The sequence below is a fragment of the Pelecanus crispus genome, chromosome 8 (assembly GCF_030463565.1).
Source record: "Pelecanus crispus isolate bPelCri1 chromosome 8, bPelCri1.pri, whole genome shotgun sequence".
Classification (NCBI taxonomy): Eukaryota; Metazoa; Chordata; class Aves; order Pelecaniformes; family Pelecanidae; genus Pelecanus; species Pelecanus crispus.
In genome coordinates, this window is record NC_134650.1 from 2,685,691 (window position 1) to 2,701,534 (window position 15,844).

At 43.3% G+C, this 15,844-nt stretch overlaps 1 protein-coding gene across 4 annotated transcripts in view; it reads left to right on the plus strand.

The window, feature by feature from the left end:
- The window catches only part of RAPGEF6 (Rap guanine nucleotide exchange factor 6), a 137,475-nt gene that overhangs the window by 17,140 nt on the left and 104,491 nt on the right, over nt 1–15,844 (plus strand). For all 4 annotated transcript variants that reach the window (XM_075715304.1, XM_075715301.1, XM_075715305.1 and 1 more), the window contains exons 2-4: nt 9,104–9,174; nt 9,807–9,863; nt 11,160–11,243. In XM_075715304.1, the coding sequence (XP_075571419.1) occupies nt 9,104–9,174; nt 9,807–9,863; nt 11,160–11,243 (212 nt within the window). The remainder of the gene's footprint in view (nt 1–9,103; nt 9,175–9,806; nt 9,864–11,159; nt 11,244–15,844) is intronic.

A 15,844-nucleotide genomic window follows, 5' to 3' on the forward strand; every position in this document is an offset into this window, starting at 1 on the left:
AGTATTGCTGTGTGATGGCTGCGTGTCCTCTGGAAGGGAGATTGTTAATCTTGACAAGGAGTCAGCCGCTCGACTAGCCAAGTGTTGATTGAACTGGGAGCCTGAAATTGCCTGTTTTGCCTGTTGATTTTGGGTGACTTTTCAAGAGCCTGGCTAAGGAGGCTGCTTTATGGTCTTTGATCTCTTACTGAAAAATGTTTGGTATAAAATCCTGCTCTGTGATAGATATAAGCATTGAGATGAATTTTGGATATTCTGAGCTTCCCATCCTGTTGAACTCTAGGAGCTCAGTGTTTTCAAGGCAGCTTGCCTTTGGTTTTCTATTATCAGCATATAAGTCTGAAAGATATTTTAAAACTAAGTAATGAGTGTCTGGGAACTTTATGGTAATGTTTTACTTGAAGATACCTTTTCGTAGCTGTACTTTTGTTCTGAACCGTGATAAGGGCTGAACTGTGCTTCAGATATTCAGAGCTCTCCATAAGCTGCTCGCTTTGCAGCAATGACATTTGATGTTCCCATCTCTGCACTTCAGGGCCCTTGGTATTTCACTCTGCAAAATCAGCTTTTCCAAAGGAAGTTTTTTCTCTCTGGCAAAGTCAGGGTTCCAGAAATGCTGACTCAGTGTGATGAAACAGCAGTAAAAATAATACAAAATTTCCCCTCCCTCGTGCCTTTAAATGTTTTTCTTTCTACCAGAGTCTTATATCAACGTAGTCCAGGGTTCTTAGGTGGAAGGTGTTTATCTATATTGGGTGTGGGGAGCTATTGGTGAGTAGAGGAACTTTTTCTTTTATCTTCATGTAGAAATACTTTTGCTTTTTTTATTTTCGGAAGTATTCTGCTGAGTGGAGATACCCTGAGTCTATAATAAACCATAATAGTGGTTCTGGGGCCTCTGTTCTTAAACAAGATCTGGCTTTTCAAATTTTACTGAGGATACTTCTGTTCCTAGGATTGGAATGTAATTTTTAAGTCTGTGCCTTTAGCCCTATGTGCATGTTACAAGGAAATAGAAGGAAATAATATATAAAGAAACTGTATTAGCCCCATTGAGAGACCTGCTACTTTTGCAGGAAAAAAAAATAAAAATCCAAGTGTGCAAGTGTTACTTCTGACAGCCTGCAAAAACAAAAGCCAGGCTTTAGTTTCCTATTTGTGGCTATACAGTTATTAACTGATGCTGTCAATTGTAATTGCTTCCTGGATTTACAAGAGAGTGAAACGAAGTCCCTTTTAATCTCTTTTCTCCTGTATAAAGATACTATAATAACTGGAAATATGACATTTCCTCATTTGGAAAAAAAGGGTATCTGTCATCTGTATGGGTAAATGTAAAGTTTAGAGTTTAGGCAGGAGTCCCGTCTCCTGGCCATAATATGGTCCACAGCTGTCTGGTGGCCATACGCACCGGGAGGTTGCGGATATGCGAAAGACTGTAATTCCAAGAAACGAAGTTCTTGATCCTTCGAAGCTGTTCGGTGGATCAGGTGTAGTGATCCTGTGTTACAAAAGCGTAATAAATGAATTAGGATTTTTAGCAAGGTCCTAGTAAAAACTCCGCATTGCTCAAAATGCCTATAGCGAGTAGACTGGCAGTTGAGGCCGGAAAAGAGTCACCGGTTACCACAGACAAAAGGCTTCTTTATGGGATATATGCTGTTTTTTCTGAATAATAGAATATGGCTCTGAAGTGGCTGAACCAGTTTATTTTATACAAATGTTATTGGGTGCAGTCTCCGGCAGTGATTTAAGATCACGCAGGAGTCTGCTGCTAGTGCGTTTTATGAGAAGTGCTTTAATTAAGCTTTTTGCATTGGTGGTATTTCTTACGCGGCATGATGAAGCTCCATTCCTTATGAGTGCTACGTAAACTATGTCGTTCTCTGCAAAATATTTTGTTCTTTTGAGAGCACTTTCATTCATCTGACTGACTAATCCGTCCATTCTCCTCCCTAATAGTGCCTCAATGCTTGTATTTAATTTTTTTCTGTTTTAAAATGGCCTCCAGCTAAATAGGAGGATACTTTAAAGGGAATTGTTACCGTAAGTGAAGAGTCCCGAACTGATGTTCTTTTGCACCGCGCGCACTTCTATTGAAGTCAAATGTTTATGCCACTGAACAGGGAGAGTTAATTATTAAGATGGAGAAGTTGCCTTCTGGTTCATCTCATAACTTTGCGTTTAGTCAAGGGTCCGTACGCTCTGCTGCTCAAGTTTAAACGTAGTTGACCGCTGCTCCCGCTAATTCCAGGGGTAGCTGACGGTGTGTATCATCGGCTTCGGTGCGTGGGTTGGGCTCCTCCAACCAGCATCACCAAGGCTGGTGAATTTGCTGTATAGATATCTGAATATGTAAAACGTGGATCAGAGAACTTAAGCATGTTTCTGTATTTTCATTTCTGGTATTACATTATCAGGAAAGAATTTGGGAGTACTATTTTTACAATTGGCCTTAAACAGGGAATAAAGGGAACAGCGCGGATTCCAGCCTTCGATGAAGTAACAGGAAGGGAAGCAATGAAAACCGTAAACTGTGCTGAGTAACATTTCCTCTCTTCAGCTACACCCCCCTAAGGGTGACAAAGTCTTTATCGAGCCTGACGGGATTCCTAATAAAAGATGCATTCAGTCTGTATAAGGAGCCGGCTGAATCACTGTGAAGCAAGTAATGGCAGCGGGCTGGAGGAAAGCCTCCTATTTACAGCTTACGCAACCTGCTCTCCGTGCTCCAAGAATTACTTCTGTTTGCTGGACTGAAATCTGGGCGCGTTAAATAACGAATTGAATGCAGAGGAATTCAGCCACCGTCCAAGCGCGTGTGAAAATCCTTGTCCTGATACCAAGTGAGCGCTTGATTCTGCTGAAGTTTGTTTCCAGCCTTGTTTCCTGCTTGGTGCTTTCTGGCCAGAGCACTGAGGAGAGAGCAGCAGCTCTCTGTGACAAACAGATAGGGAGGTTGTGACAGCTTTCAACCATGCAACTTCCTTCCCTGGAAGATTTCGTACCCGATGGTGGTCTTGAATGTCAGTGGAATTTGGGAAGCTGTTACCATATGGCTTAACTGTTGTTTCAAAGGCAGAAATGTGTGTCTGTTTCTTTTAAAGTATATTATCTGTAATACAGCTGAATCTGTAACAGATCTTTAGCAGATACTAAGGTTTTTGTTTGCTCTGAAGCATATAAAATATGCATCCCAGCAGCTGTCTTGTCTTACCTTGGAAAAAGCACAAATGCCAAATCCCGTCAGCCCTTTGCGCTTCCGTAAGAAGCAGGTTCTCGTGTGTGAACCGGGGAATCCTGGGTGGCTTGGCAGCCCGCGTGGGTTGGGTGTGGGGAGCCTCGGGTGAGCCAAGCATATGTTCTTGCAACAGGAATTTAATGTGTTTGGGGTGGAATTGAGAGACAGGTTTTGCGTAGCTCTTCGGGACAGGTTTGCATGTGAGAGCAATCTGTCTGGAACTTGCTGACACAGCTGGTTCTTCTGTGCGGCTTTGAAGTGCTGTGCGAGTCTCTGCTCTTTTCTCATTCCCTCTGCAAAACTCTGGAGTGACAGAGGAATACCCGCTCGTCTGCGTTCTTTGAGACCCCGGGGTTACTGTTCAGTGTGGATCTAAGGCGTCTACGGAGTCCGAGCCCCTCGGGATCCGGGCTCCTGGATCGCCGAGTCCCGGCCCCACCGCGGCGAGCAGCTGTCCCACGGGCAGTGCGGTGCGGCCGTGGCTGGGTGCAGCTGTGGGGACCGCGCTGCCCCTTCGCTTTCATGCGACGCGAAGCACGTAGCGTACTGGGCAGCGCTAAAGGGAGTCTGCGGGGATTTATGGCTTCCTCAGCTTCCCCGATACCTCAGCGCAGTCACCGAGGATGGCTCTTTGTGAGATTTATCAGAATTTGCAACTATGAGGTCATTTCGGAACAATTTATGCTATTTTTCCTTAGAAATAGAACAGATTTCCTGCTTAGTGTTTTAAATAATCATGTGTTACTGGAACACCTGGCTGGGGTCATGGCAAGGAAAGCAGCAGTTTTCATTTTATGTTTATCAAGAGCAAAGCTGCCCTTGGTGCAATCATTTCATCCTCGTTCCAGAGCATTACGCTGCTTTTGTCCGCTTTTAACACTGCAGGGGAATTTGTCTCGGACCTTGTTGCGGACTTTGAGCACGTGAACGCGGTTCATGTGAATTACAGGTGTGCTGGCTGGAGTTGTGGGTTGGTTGGAAAACTTTGTGTTCAGAGCTCTGTACTGGAGATCACTGTTGTTCCATTGGATCCTTAATTCCAAGCTTTGTAAAGATGCTTCCTGGATTAAAGGCAAAAGATGGGGAGAGAAAAGAGTGAAGCAGAAGGAGATGATACAAACTCACAAACTTGAGTGAGCTCAGGTGATGGAGAGGCAGGGATAAACACTTTATTGAGGGTGGACATTGAATTGTTAAAAATTAACTCAAATAAACTTCAGAGGTGGCTGCGTAAATCACTTCAGCCTTAGGACACTAGTAATCTATGCTTCCCCAAGTTTCCTGGATTCCTAGGAGGGTCCACGGGCCGCCGTATTGCTTGGCGCGCCGCTGAAGCAGCGGTGGCCGTAGCGGGAGAGGATTGGTGCTTCTGCACCGTTGTGCTGCTTCGGAGGCATCCAGATCTTGGTCGTGTCTTAAAAAAAGATGCTGATAACGAAACTAAGGATGATCATCACTTCCCCAGCAATTTTGAGGTTTGATTAGGTTCTCGTGATGACTCTTTCGGCTGACTTCATTTATTTCTTTATTTTTGGAAGTTACATCTTGGCAACTAAGAAACTAGTATTTCGCCATCCTTGTAAAAAACAGAAGTAGCAAATTACTTTCAAACAAAAGTGTTTTGGGGTAAATGAGTGATGGTGGTAGTTACCCGGTTTGCTTGCATGTGCTGAGTTTTCAGTTGATGCTACTGGTCCTGCTTTTAGTTTTCCCTTACTCTACGGTTGTGGCATCTTGTAATGACCTGAGTTGGCATCTGGCAGGGAAAACGGGAAGTGGTCTGGTTATTCAAGGGGCTGGCTTCGTAGCGTGTTGGGATGAGGATGTTACGATAAATCAGCTTTCTTTTATGTAACATTATGTTGTTACTAAAATCTCCATGTTTTTCTGCCGCCTTTGGTTTAGCAGCTGGTTAAGCTTTTTGTCGGAGGGGGGTGTGTGTCGGGGATGATAAAAGCTGCTGCTGAACGGAGCCGGGGGCTCTGGCGTATCGGCGCTGGGCCGTGCTTTCCTTGTTGCCGGGTTTGGCGATAACGGTGCCGTCCGCAGAGCGATCCTTTGATTTCTGCGCTTCTGCTTGAACGGGCGCCGGTTTATACAGTGTATTCTTTCACGTGAAGACTGCGAAGAAACAGATGTCCTGTGCTTTTGAAACGGAGGGAGCAGCTGAGAACACCTCTGCTTGGAGCTCGGTGCCGTCAGAACTGCAGGCAAAGAAAATAAGGCATCGCGGGCAGCTTTGTGCAGGATCGCTGTACTCACAGTGTTCACGTTTTGGCTCTCTGTAGTCCAGAAAACCTCCTTCCTCGCAAGATTAACAACTCCTGCCTGCCTCCCTCTGCTCTTTGCCCAGTTCCCCTCCTTCCCTTGGCTCACCAGAGCTGCATTTTTAGCTAGTTGGGCAGAAAGTGTGAGTTAATTTCTCCTTAAATAACCTAGGCAAGGTAGTTGTTCTGTCAAAGATTGAGGAATATGTGTGGGCATACCATCTGAAGGTAGATACTGTGCTTTAGTGTCAGCTATTATTATCAGCTGATGAAAAGCCCTGAAGATAAAGATTACAAAAGAAAATAATTTTCACCTTGGTCCCTAGTTTAGAGCTTGCGGAGAAATTGTTTTCCATCAATAATCGTGTTTCGGTTGGATTTTGGCAGAAAGAAGTACGTGAAGAGATTACAGGGAAGGGTATGGAAGGGGTGTGTAACTTTGCAGCACATACTTTATGTTCCGCTGTTGTAGCGCTGACTGTTGCCCTTCGGCATCATCCTTTTATAGCCTGTCTTTTCGTAGTGGGTATCTCTGAAAAGAATCTCTGCCCTTTGTACTGGGCTTATGTGTTCGTCCGCGGCTTAGAAATGGTGTGGCAACGTAAATCTGTCTTTCAAAAGAACAGCTTCTCACCCTATTTTTGTTTTTAGAAACCTTGAATTCGAGCAACGAAGCTCCGCTCTCTGATGGAGGATTCCGGGGGTGCGCGGCGCAGCCGGGCTGGCGGCGTCTGTCCACGAGGTGGCCACAGCACCGGCCGCTCGCCGCCACTGCGGAATTAGAATTATGTTCCTCGCTTGCAAAAAATGTAAACCAAGCCTCTAAATGCAGCCTCTCAGGCCTGGTTTCAGCGCTATTATAAGCACTTACTCTTAAATGAGGTGGGAGTAACGGAGGAAACTTAGCAAGGTGCGACGGGTGTGAAATTTTCATGTTATCAGGAAAAACCGGGCTAGATTAGCTGCACGCAACCTGCCTTCTTAGACTTTGAAGTGGCATGTGAGGGAGAGGAGGAATTTCACCTGGCTGGCTGCAAAGCATCTATTTAAACAAACAAAAAAAAGCATTATTTCAACAAGATGTGTAAAACGCATTGGAGCGGTGCATCTGGCGCACCGGAGGAAAGAGGCAGCCCGCAGATCTTCCTGTGATCTCTTGAGTTAGCCTCTGTGCTCAGCGGCACCCGCAAAATCGCCTGCCCTGCTTAATTAGGAGAGATGATTGCTTTAAAAGTCAGTTATTTTTAGAGGGAGTGTTACAGAGCCCGATTTAAAAACACCTATAGAAGCTGCTGCGTGAGCAGCTGATATGTATAGCTTGTTGAAATGTTACCTGGCTGCGTAGCGAACAGTACGATGGTTCTTCCTTCATTTATCACGGTTAAAGCAGTAGTACCGTCAGCTGAAGTTAAATGCCCCCTGCTGCGATGAGGGAATAGGAAGCTTTGCTTCCCTTTGCTGTGCTGTGCTCTGGCTCGGCCGTTCTCTCGGCTGCTGCCCATCTCAACAGCCAAAGTCTGAGCTGAGCGATGCTTTCCAGGCCTGAATCCCCTTCAGCGAATGTTTATCTCTCTAATTTACCAACTGTTTATTTGTCAGGCTCCTAAATAAGCCTGGTGGGTCGGTCCAGTCATCCTGTTTGGTCAGTCTGGCTGCAGGTGCAGTGCAGGAGACAGCCCGTGCTGAATTAACCCGCTAAGGGGCTGCGCTGGAGTTGTAGACCGTAATTCTCAAGTAAGGATGTGGTCGTTTTTCCTACGTACAACTTTAAAAACTTTGTGGTGAAACAAGAACGTAAGCTTTTTGTTCTGCTCACAATTTTCTGTAGCTCGTGACAATAGAACTGCTAATCTAAAACGTATTTTGAAGACATTCTGTTATATCTTAGTCTCAAATATCTAGAAAAATACTGGAAAATGCAGGAAAGCATCTGTAGGTGCAGTGAGTTAGGAAGACTGAAGAACTTTAATTGTAACACCAAATACTAACTCTCCCCTGGCTGCCTGGTAGCCCAGCTTCAACAGGAGTTGAGAGTGTCCGCTGCTCATCCTTCCCTGCCTGCCCGAGTGCTCTCCTGCACGGGAGAGGAGGAAGAAGCCACCTCTTACAGGCTTTGCTGTTCAAGCTTGGTCACCGCAAGCAAGTGGCATGCTTGGAGTCTGATTCAGTACTCTTGGGCGTTGCGCTACGAAAATCGAGTTTGTGTCAGTTCGCAGCCGGAGGATTAAAAAGAGATTGGACTGCGTGAAACGGGTGCTTTATAAATACATGTGTTAAGCGTTCAGGCCTTCTGTTTAATTTTCATAGGTTTTGGTAATGACATTTAAAAAAAAAAAAAAATCAGAGTTTTATTGGTTTTACATGGCCTCCAATTACGTATGACCTTTCATTTGATGTAACAGTCTGTATCCATTATATTTCTAAACACTATTAAGCCAAAGAACTTTTCTAAAGTAAAGCCATGGTAAATTCTGAGGCTAGCGTTCATATTGATTTATCTTTTGTAAACACCGTATAAATGCAGCACTTGAAAATTCAGAACGTATTTTCTAAGGCCAGGCTGGAGAGACACTGCTCTGGGGTGTATATAATGATTTTGTTGTGCATGTATTTAATGTAACAGCCCACCTGTTCAGGACAGTAAATGAAATGATGAATAGTCCTAGTGAGCTTTCCCCTAGCATGTGGTCTGCCCCATCAGCACAGATATTTTTGTGACTGAAGAGGATTCTGTGTAGTGAGAAGTTTGAACAGCTGTATCTCCTAATTACAGCTTCTATGTAAAGTCCAAGTTTTAAAGTGAAATAATCCGCATGTTTTAATATTGTTGCTTCAAAAAAGTTGTTTGCTTCTGTGGTTGCTAAGGGATGGCACTGATGCGGTGCTGAGTCTTGGTAGCAGGAGGTGGGAGACAAATCTAAAACTCCGTTGTCTTCATCTTTGCCTAAGAGTATTTTGCAGTAACTTCTAATGTTACGCTCTGGTCAAGGACTGGACTGAGTTAGAGAGGCAGCAGGATGGAGCAGAGTGTGTAGTAGGGCTACCAGGTAGATCTGAGGTGGACATGAAATAGCTTTTTCTCTCTAAACATAACACTTTTACTATAAAAAGGTACTGTGGTTCTCTGCACCCTATATATAGTGGCTAGACGACATGGTTTTGCTAGGGTTCTTTGCTATTAGGAAACTAATTTTGCAAAATTTCCTCTTTAAAGAGGTGTTGTAAGGTGTCAACAATTTCTGACCTTGGACGAATAGGACCGTCCTGTTTGGCTTATTCCACATGTTGCTTGCTGCTGTATCCATGCATGTAAATAATATTTTCAGAGATACTTTTAATAAATCTTTTTCAGGTAAGCGTTTATGCATCAGTTGGACTTCACTCGTTTCACTTCCACAGCTTAAGTGTGGACAGGGTTCTTCAAGTCTGCCTCTGCCCTGACCTGTCTGCTTATTTGGGCTTTGGAGAATTATGTCTCTAAGTCTGTGTAACTTACCGCAGAATCTGAGAATATAATGCTGAAGTGATTAGATGTTGTGAATGAAGTTGCTCATGTCTTTTTTTTTTTTTTTTTTCTTTTTTCCTCTCTTTTTAGGACTTAAATACTATCTATTCTTTTCTTCATGGACTGGACATACTCTCACATTTCAGGGAACATCAGCTAAGGTAAAGTACTATGAAGCTAATTAGCGTTGCTTAGCACAACTGGTATCTATGACTGCGATTTTGTGGAGCTGAGCAAAGCTTTTGTCTGCCCGCACTTTGAGGTGGCAGAGCATCGGCCGCGTCCATTGCTGAGTTAAGTCATTGCAATAACGCGGCATGGAATCTAAACTACTTAGCTTTGCTAGCAGCGAAGGCAGAGCTTACTCCCGTTTGTCTGCAGAGGACTGTGTAGGCAGTGCCCTATGTTAACTCCAGATTACAAAAGCTTTTTAATGCTGCAGACATTCAGATGATCTCAGAATACATAAAACGGAAGGCCAACAAAGCACAAAAAGTGCGTTGGAAGTATTTTAGTTCCTTCAGTTCTGTTGCTATGGGTAATTCCAGTGTGTGGGAGTGATTTAAACACTTGGAGAACATGCTGTATGTTATCTATTTGGATAATGAACAACACCGTAATAACTTGAATTTTATGGTTAAGCACATCTTTTGTTTAGAACAAAAAAAAATAGCTGAATTTGAGTTGTATTTTAAGTCTTAGAGCCTTAAAGCGATTGTACTGAAATGTGGTGATTAATGGCTTATGATCTTTGAGGATTAAAACTGAAATTAAACTTCTCTTCCTCCCTCAGAATAATGTCATCAAGTGCCCGCTATGAGAGGTACAAGGGCAACCAAGTTCTCTTTTGGTAAGTACATATCGCTTGTCGGAGTTCTTCGGCAGAAGTGCAAACAAACACCGTTTTGCACGTTGTAATATATCGCTTGCTTTTTCAGTAATTGTAAATAGAAGGCTTTACAACATTTAAGCTGGGCCAGACTGGTTAAAAGCTCTGACAGGAGGTGGCTGTAACAGTAGCACGGTGTCGACATTTGAGAGGTGCCCATGAATTACCAGCACGGCCCCCACGCGTGACAGAGGCGTGTCTGTGCACACGCAAGGGCCCTCCAAAAGCAGGCAGCGTCACCGCTTGGCTTGGTGGCAGCGGTGGCGACAACTCAGTAGGTGGCACTCTTCCCCTGGAGCTGGCACTGGCTGCGCTGTCAGGAACCCACTGGCTTTGTAGGAGCGTCCCGAGGAGCGATGGAGCTCAAACGCAATCTCTTAAATTACTAGAATTAGTATTTCAGCATAGAGTTCTTCTTGGGTTCCTGCTGGGAGGCAAATATACTCCCCCCGCCCCATTTTAGCACTAGTTACGGTGTGTTTATCCTCTCACAGCTAATGCTAGCTTTCTGTAAGGCACGCCTTCCACTGCACAGTCTAAATCAATGAGATGCCACCTACGAGCTCGCGTGGTGGGCGCGTGTGACACGGACCCGTGCCAGTACCGGGTTGATGCATATGTGTGGGGTTGCATGCTGGAAGAGGACGGTGATGTTAGGCTGTAGCTGGGAGGCGTCAATGCAGCGCTCTTGGGAGAGGCAAAATCTACTGCAGTAAAGCACGGTGACTTGTGTGCAGCCCACGGGCCGTAGGTTAAACGTTGGCGGGTCGCCTCTCCGTCCCTCTGGGGTCGAGTGGCGCAGTGGGAGGCGATACTGTGCGTGCAGAGGTGGCGGAGTGCGAAGCAGGACTCGAATGCGCGAGTCTCGTATTTTATCCGTAAGGCTTGGCAAGTCCGTGTGATGTTACTGTCCGTGTTGAAGTGCTAATCAGCTTTAGCACGGAATAAAAACTTGCCTGTATTTGTGGTTTTATGTACGCTTTCATTGGAATGCAATGGTTTTACTGACTATTAATAATTTAATTTTAATAAAAGCAATTTTTAAGTTGAGTTAAAAGTCGAATTGTAAGGTATATGATACATTCTGGATGTAGACATTTTAAAAAAGTTAATTCTTGGTAGCGTTCTTAAGTTTCGTGTCCACATATCAAATTGGTAGGGTGGTAGGTCATTATTTTATTACAGTAACATTTTGTATAATATATTTTTGAGTTGCTGTAAGAAGAAAGTAGATACCAATGTTCTCTTTTCTTACAGCTCAGAAACTATTGCAAGATGCTGGTATATACTGCTTTCTGGATCTGTGCTCATGAAGGATTCCATGTTTTTACCACCTTGCAGGTATGTAAAGTTGTTGTTCTTACTATTTAAGGTAAGGCAAGATTTTTTTTTTTTAAATAAATGCTTTCTTACATGTTGATGTTACTGTAAATTTTTCATAATTTCAAAGTCATTCCTTCATTATTTTTTTTTTTCTAAAGTTGGATAGTGGAAAAAATGTTCTGCTAATTTCACTTAAATTCCCTTTCACTTTTCCTACCTGTTGAAATTTCTGTGTGAAATACTGCACTTGATCGGTTTTAAATCTCATTTTGGCTGGATTTTTAAGTTTTATAAGAGAATTTGTAGTTGGTTTGTTAACTTGAGGGCCCTGTGAATAATTGCTGTTAAGTGTTGTGTATAGAGTTCCTTGTCTCAAAAAATTCGACTGTAGATCACACAGCTGCTACCGTTTGGTTGGAGGCTGTATTTAATGGCATATATGATTTTTTTTTTTTTTTAATGCGAAGCAAGAGAATAGAGGCCAGCGGCATCGGCTGCAGAGGGTATATGACAGGAGTCTGACTGCACGTCATAGTTGAAGCACAGTGAACGCTGTGACGCTTTCACTGAAGCATGCTGTGTGACTTGAGCTCGACCTTGCTGCACTGTCATACTCCGCTTGACCTTGTACATCACTCGGAAATTTTACTTCGCTCTATCTTGAAGCTGCACGTTACTTATTTGTATTCAAGCTGCACTTCTAGGCTAGGCAGGGGTGGTTTTTAAAAAAAAAAAAAATTAAAAAAAAAAATAGACTTGCCTTGGTACCCAGTTTTTGGTAAGATTAACGGAAGTGCTGCTGCCCCTTGCCAAATGAAATGAAGGCTTTCCCCCTGCGCGGTGGCTCTGTGATGGCTCCATCTCCCGTGGGCAGCGGGGCGCTGGCTCGCTCCTGCAGCGACTGCCGCCGTGGTGCTCGCCGGCGTGGTCTCCTCCCGCTCCCGCGGCGCGCTGTCGCTGCGGGGCTGGAGTGGGGCTGCTCCCCTTCTAGCCCTAGCACGGCGCGATGAGATTAAGAGTGGATACCAGCTTAGCGTCTGCGTCTTTCCTTTCTTCGCTAACACGCCTGTGCCGAGGTGTTCATGAAACTTGGATTAATCAGCAGCGCTGTGCTCAGCATGAGTTGACCATGAGTTGATAGACTTAAAAATGTAAACTCCTAGCTCAAGTACGCTTCCTTATACTTGAATTTCATGGTAAGTACTAATAAGAACATACAGGACTGAATTTTCCAACTGTGTTCTTGGTTAGCTATAGGCTGTTAAACTCTTAATGTGCCTTGAATGATTGAAGTTCAACAGTGCCAGAAGTGAGGACATGGCAAGTTGATATTTGCAGAAAACCTAGACAAAATTGTTTTGCGAAATTGAGGAGTAAGTCACTTCATCACATCATCAAGGTTTTTTGTGCTTTTTTTTTTTTAAAAAAAAAAAAGGCAAAACAGATCTGTTGTTGCTAGTTCACAAGATTACAGCTAGTTTTACTATGGATATTGAGGAACAATAGCTGCTAGATGGGGAAAGGGTCACAGAGTTCTGTCAGATGAAACTGCTGGCAGGTTACAGCATACATGGTGTGGTTCTTGGGGTGTAGCGTCCCCTTACGTAGTGAGATCGCGCCAAGAGGAGGAGAATGCCCTCGTCTGCTGGGCAGCCAGGGTGTTCCCTGTCTGTGGCTTCGCTGCAGTGGGGGGAAGAAATGAAAAATTCAAATGTCAGAGGAGCTTTCATGCGCTAAAGGCTTGAAGGAGAAATGCACACGTGTACAATTAGAGAAACTAAAATTATTGTTAATTGGTTAAAGAGTTAAGGAGTGCAAAAGGATGCTGAAAACCTTTGAACCTTTTTGTTTCCCCCAATGCTTTTGACTCTGGAGCCACCTGTAAACTCCTCCTCTCCCTCGCTTCCTCCCTGGGACCCTGGGGCCGCGTGCCTGGGTGAGGAAGGAGAATCGCCGCTTGGACACGAGAACAGGAGAAGGAAGAGCATGGTGTGCTTTCCGTTCTGTTCAAACTAAGCACATGCATTGCCCAACCTCAATTTATAACTTAAAATATAGTGCTTTCTTGATATTTTTTATTTTTTTTAATTTACATTTTTTAAGTGCCCTTATAACAGTGGGATGAACTTAAATTACTTTCCCTGGTCTGAATACCTCGTATAACATTTGTAGTTGAGGGAGCTGCACAGTCACCAATCATTTACAGATTATTTTAATATGAAACAGCGCCTGGGATCATTTAGTAGTATTCTTGTATAATTGTAATTAGCACCACTTTAATTGCATTTAAAGTAATATTTAATGTTATGCATTATTCCTTGTCCCCAACCAAGTTCCTGATTATGTGAGTCATTCTGAAAGGAGGATTAAATAAACATCTGCAAGGAAACGCAACATTGCCTTCATTCTCCTTGCCTCCATTCTCATTGCCTCAGGTATTACAGAGCGGTTCTTTTTGATAGGAAACAAAAATAAGTTGGTTGTTTCTAGTTTTTTTTTTTTTTTTTTTTACTTTTGCTTATGCTATGATCCACAGTATACCATTAGGTATAAATCATCTTTGAAGTACAGGGTTTTTTTTTATTTTTGAAAACTTTCTATTCAATGTTGATAACATGGTAAAGAGAATTACCTGAGTTGATAGGTGTTTGTGTATTTGGTTTGGTGTTTTGTTTGTTTCTTTTGTTTGTTTGCTGGGTTGTGGTGTGTGGTGGTTTTTTGTTGGGGTTTTTTTTGGTTGCTTTTTGTTTTTAGCAAAATCTCTTGCTGCAAAAAAAGACTCTCTTGTGGCTCCTGTGCTTCGATTTCTAGAAAATAATGCCTGACCACCTTTGGCAATAACATTTGCTATAAAGGAAAAACATTGCATGAGTTTAAAAGAGGATATGAAGGACATTTGTCCATGCAAAGAATGCATCTTTGCTGATGAAGAACGTGATGCCATGCTCTCTATGTCTAGCGAGCATATGGTCCTGTATCCGTATGATAGTAGTGAAATAAACTTTATGGAAGAGTACATTGTTTGGGATACTGATTTATCTGTGCTTTTTTTTATTTCCACAACAGGAAAATGGTGGGCAAGTGTAGGGAATTAAAAGAAAACCACGCCTGAAGTGTTCTGAGCTTGCTGAAGGAAACGGAGACATCATTCCAGCTAGTTAGGTTTTTGGTAGGCTTACTGCTGCTCAGACACCGGCATCAGATAAAGCCTAGCTGTTTGATTTGTTGAATGTGGTGTAAGTGTGTCGACACATAAGCAGAGGTGAGCGAGGTTAGAGACAGGTGTCATCTGCACAAAAGTGATGTGGGAGATTGATGATGGCTTTGAGATGTCCTGGGGGAAAATGGGTGAGGACCAAAATAGAATCCTTAATGGGAGGAAGGTGATAACTACCAAGGATGACAATTTAGGCTTTAACCTGGAGACCTCCTAGTGCTTTGAAAAGGTCAAGAGGGAGGTTTGAATTGTTTGTCATTCTGGAAGAGCTGGGCAGACAGAGGCATTTTGTAGAACAGGTAATGGTTAGCAAGTGGATTCTAGTTGAAACTCAGTCCTTGTGTGTGCTTCCCAACGCCCCCTGCTGCCCAGCTATCCCTTTGCAATGGTGACACGGTAATTTCAATTTGGTATTTGTCCCCTGGAGCATTTGACAAACACTTCATATTTAAAGAACTTCTGTACATTTTGGGGTTCTTTTGCCAGGAATACTGGAACAGTTTTTTATAAAATGTGAGAAGCAGGATACTGGTGTTTTTCGGTTAGAGGAAACCAGTGTTTCCTGGGCAATAGGGGGTTTTAAGGCCCCCTTTCCGTGTGAATTTGTTGGGTTTTAATCTGTTTTATTTGGCAGTCGTTCTTCAAAATTCAGGATTGTATTATAAACTAACTGCCTAGCAACTTCTGTTTAATAATTATATGAGAAACTGCTGTTAGAAGTGCTTGTTAGTGAGATACTTTCAGTCTGCATAAATGAGACTGGAAGGTGATGATGATTTACAGACTGTTTCCTTGTACCTTCTAACAAGACTTGTCTTGACTTTTCTGTCATCTGCCCCATGATGACCGTGACAGATAGGAGGAGACTTTAGCAGACAACTGTAAACTTAACCTGGTTAAGATGTTGGTTAAGCTCTCCTTTTGCGTGCCTTGTTTCATCCACTGTCTACCATTCGGTAGTTTTGGAGTCAGCAGAGCTTCAGGGAAACCTTAATTTTCTCCTGCAGATCTTTCTGAAATAAAATATTCTGTAGATTCAAACCTGAAAGAGGCGTAGCCCCGCAGAAGCATAAGAAGGTGGGCAGGCACTGCTTTATTGACTTTCTATAAGTATTCGAATGAGTAATGGTGTAAGCTGTGGCGCACTGTGCTTGAGAAGGGCTTTTTGTTCGACTTGCATGAATTTGTATGCAGGCTGTAATTCAGAAATTGGCTTAAAAGTTGGAGGAGTAAAACTTGCATCTAGGTACGATCAATCTATTCGATATTCTGACACTGATGATCATGATGAGAAAAGCCCTGTGAGATTTTTAAGGGAAGAAGCAGATCAATCAGTAATATCAGGTACAAAGATGGCATAACCTTGATTACCCTACTGCCTGGAGAATGGATTTGTCAATAG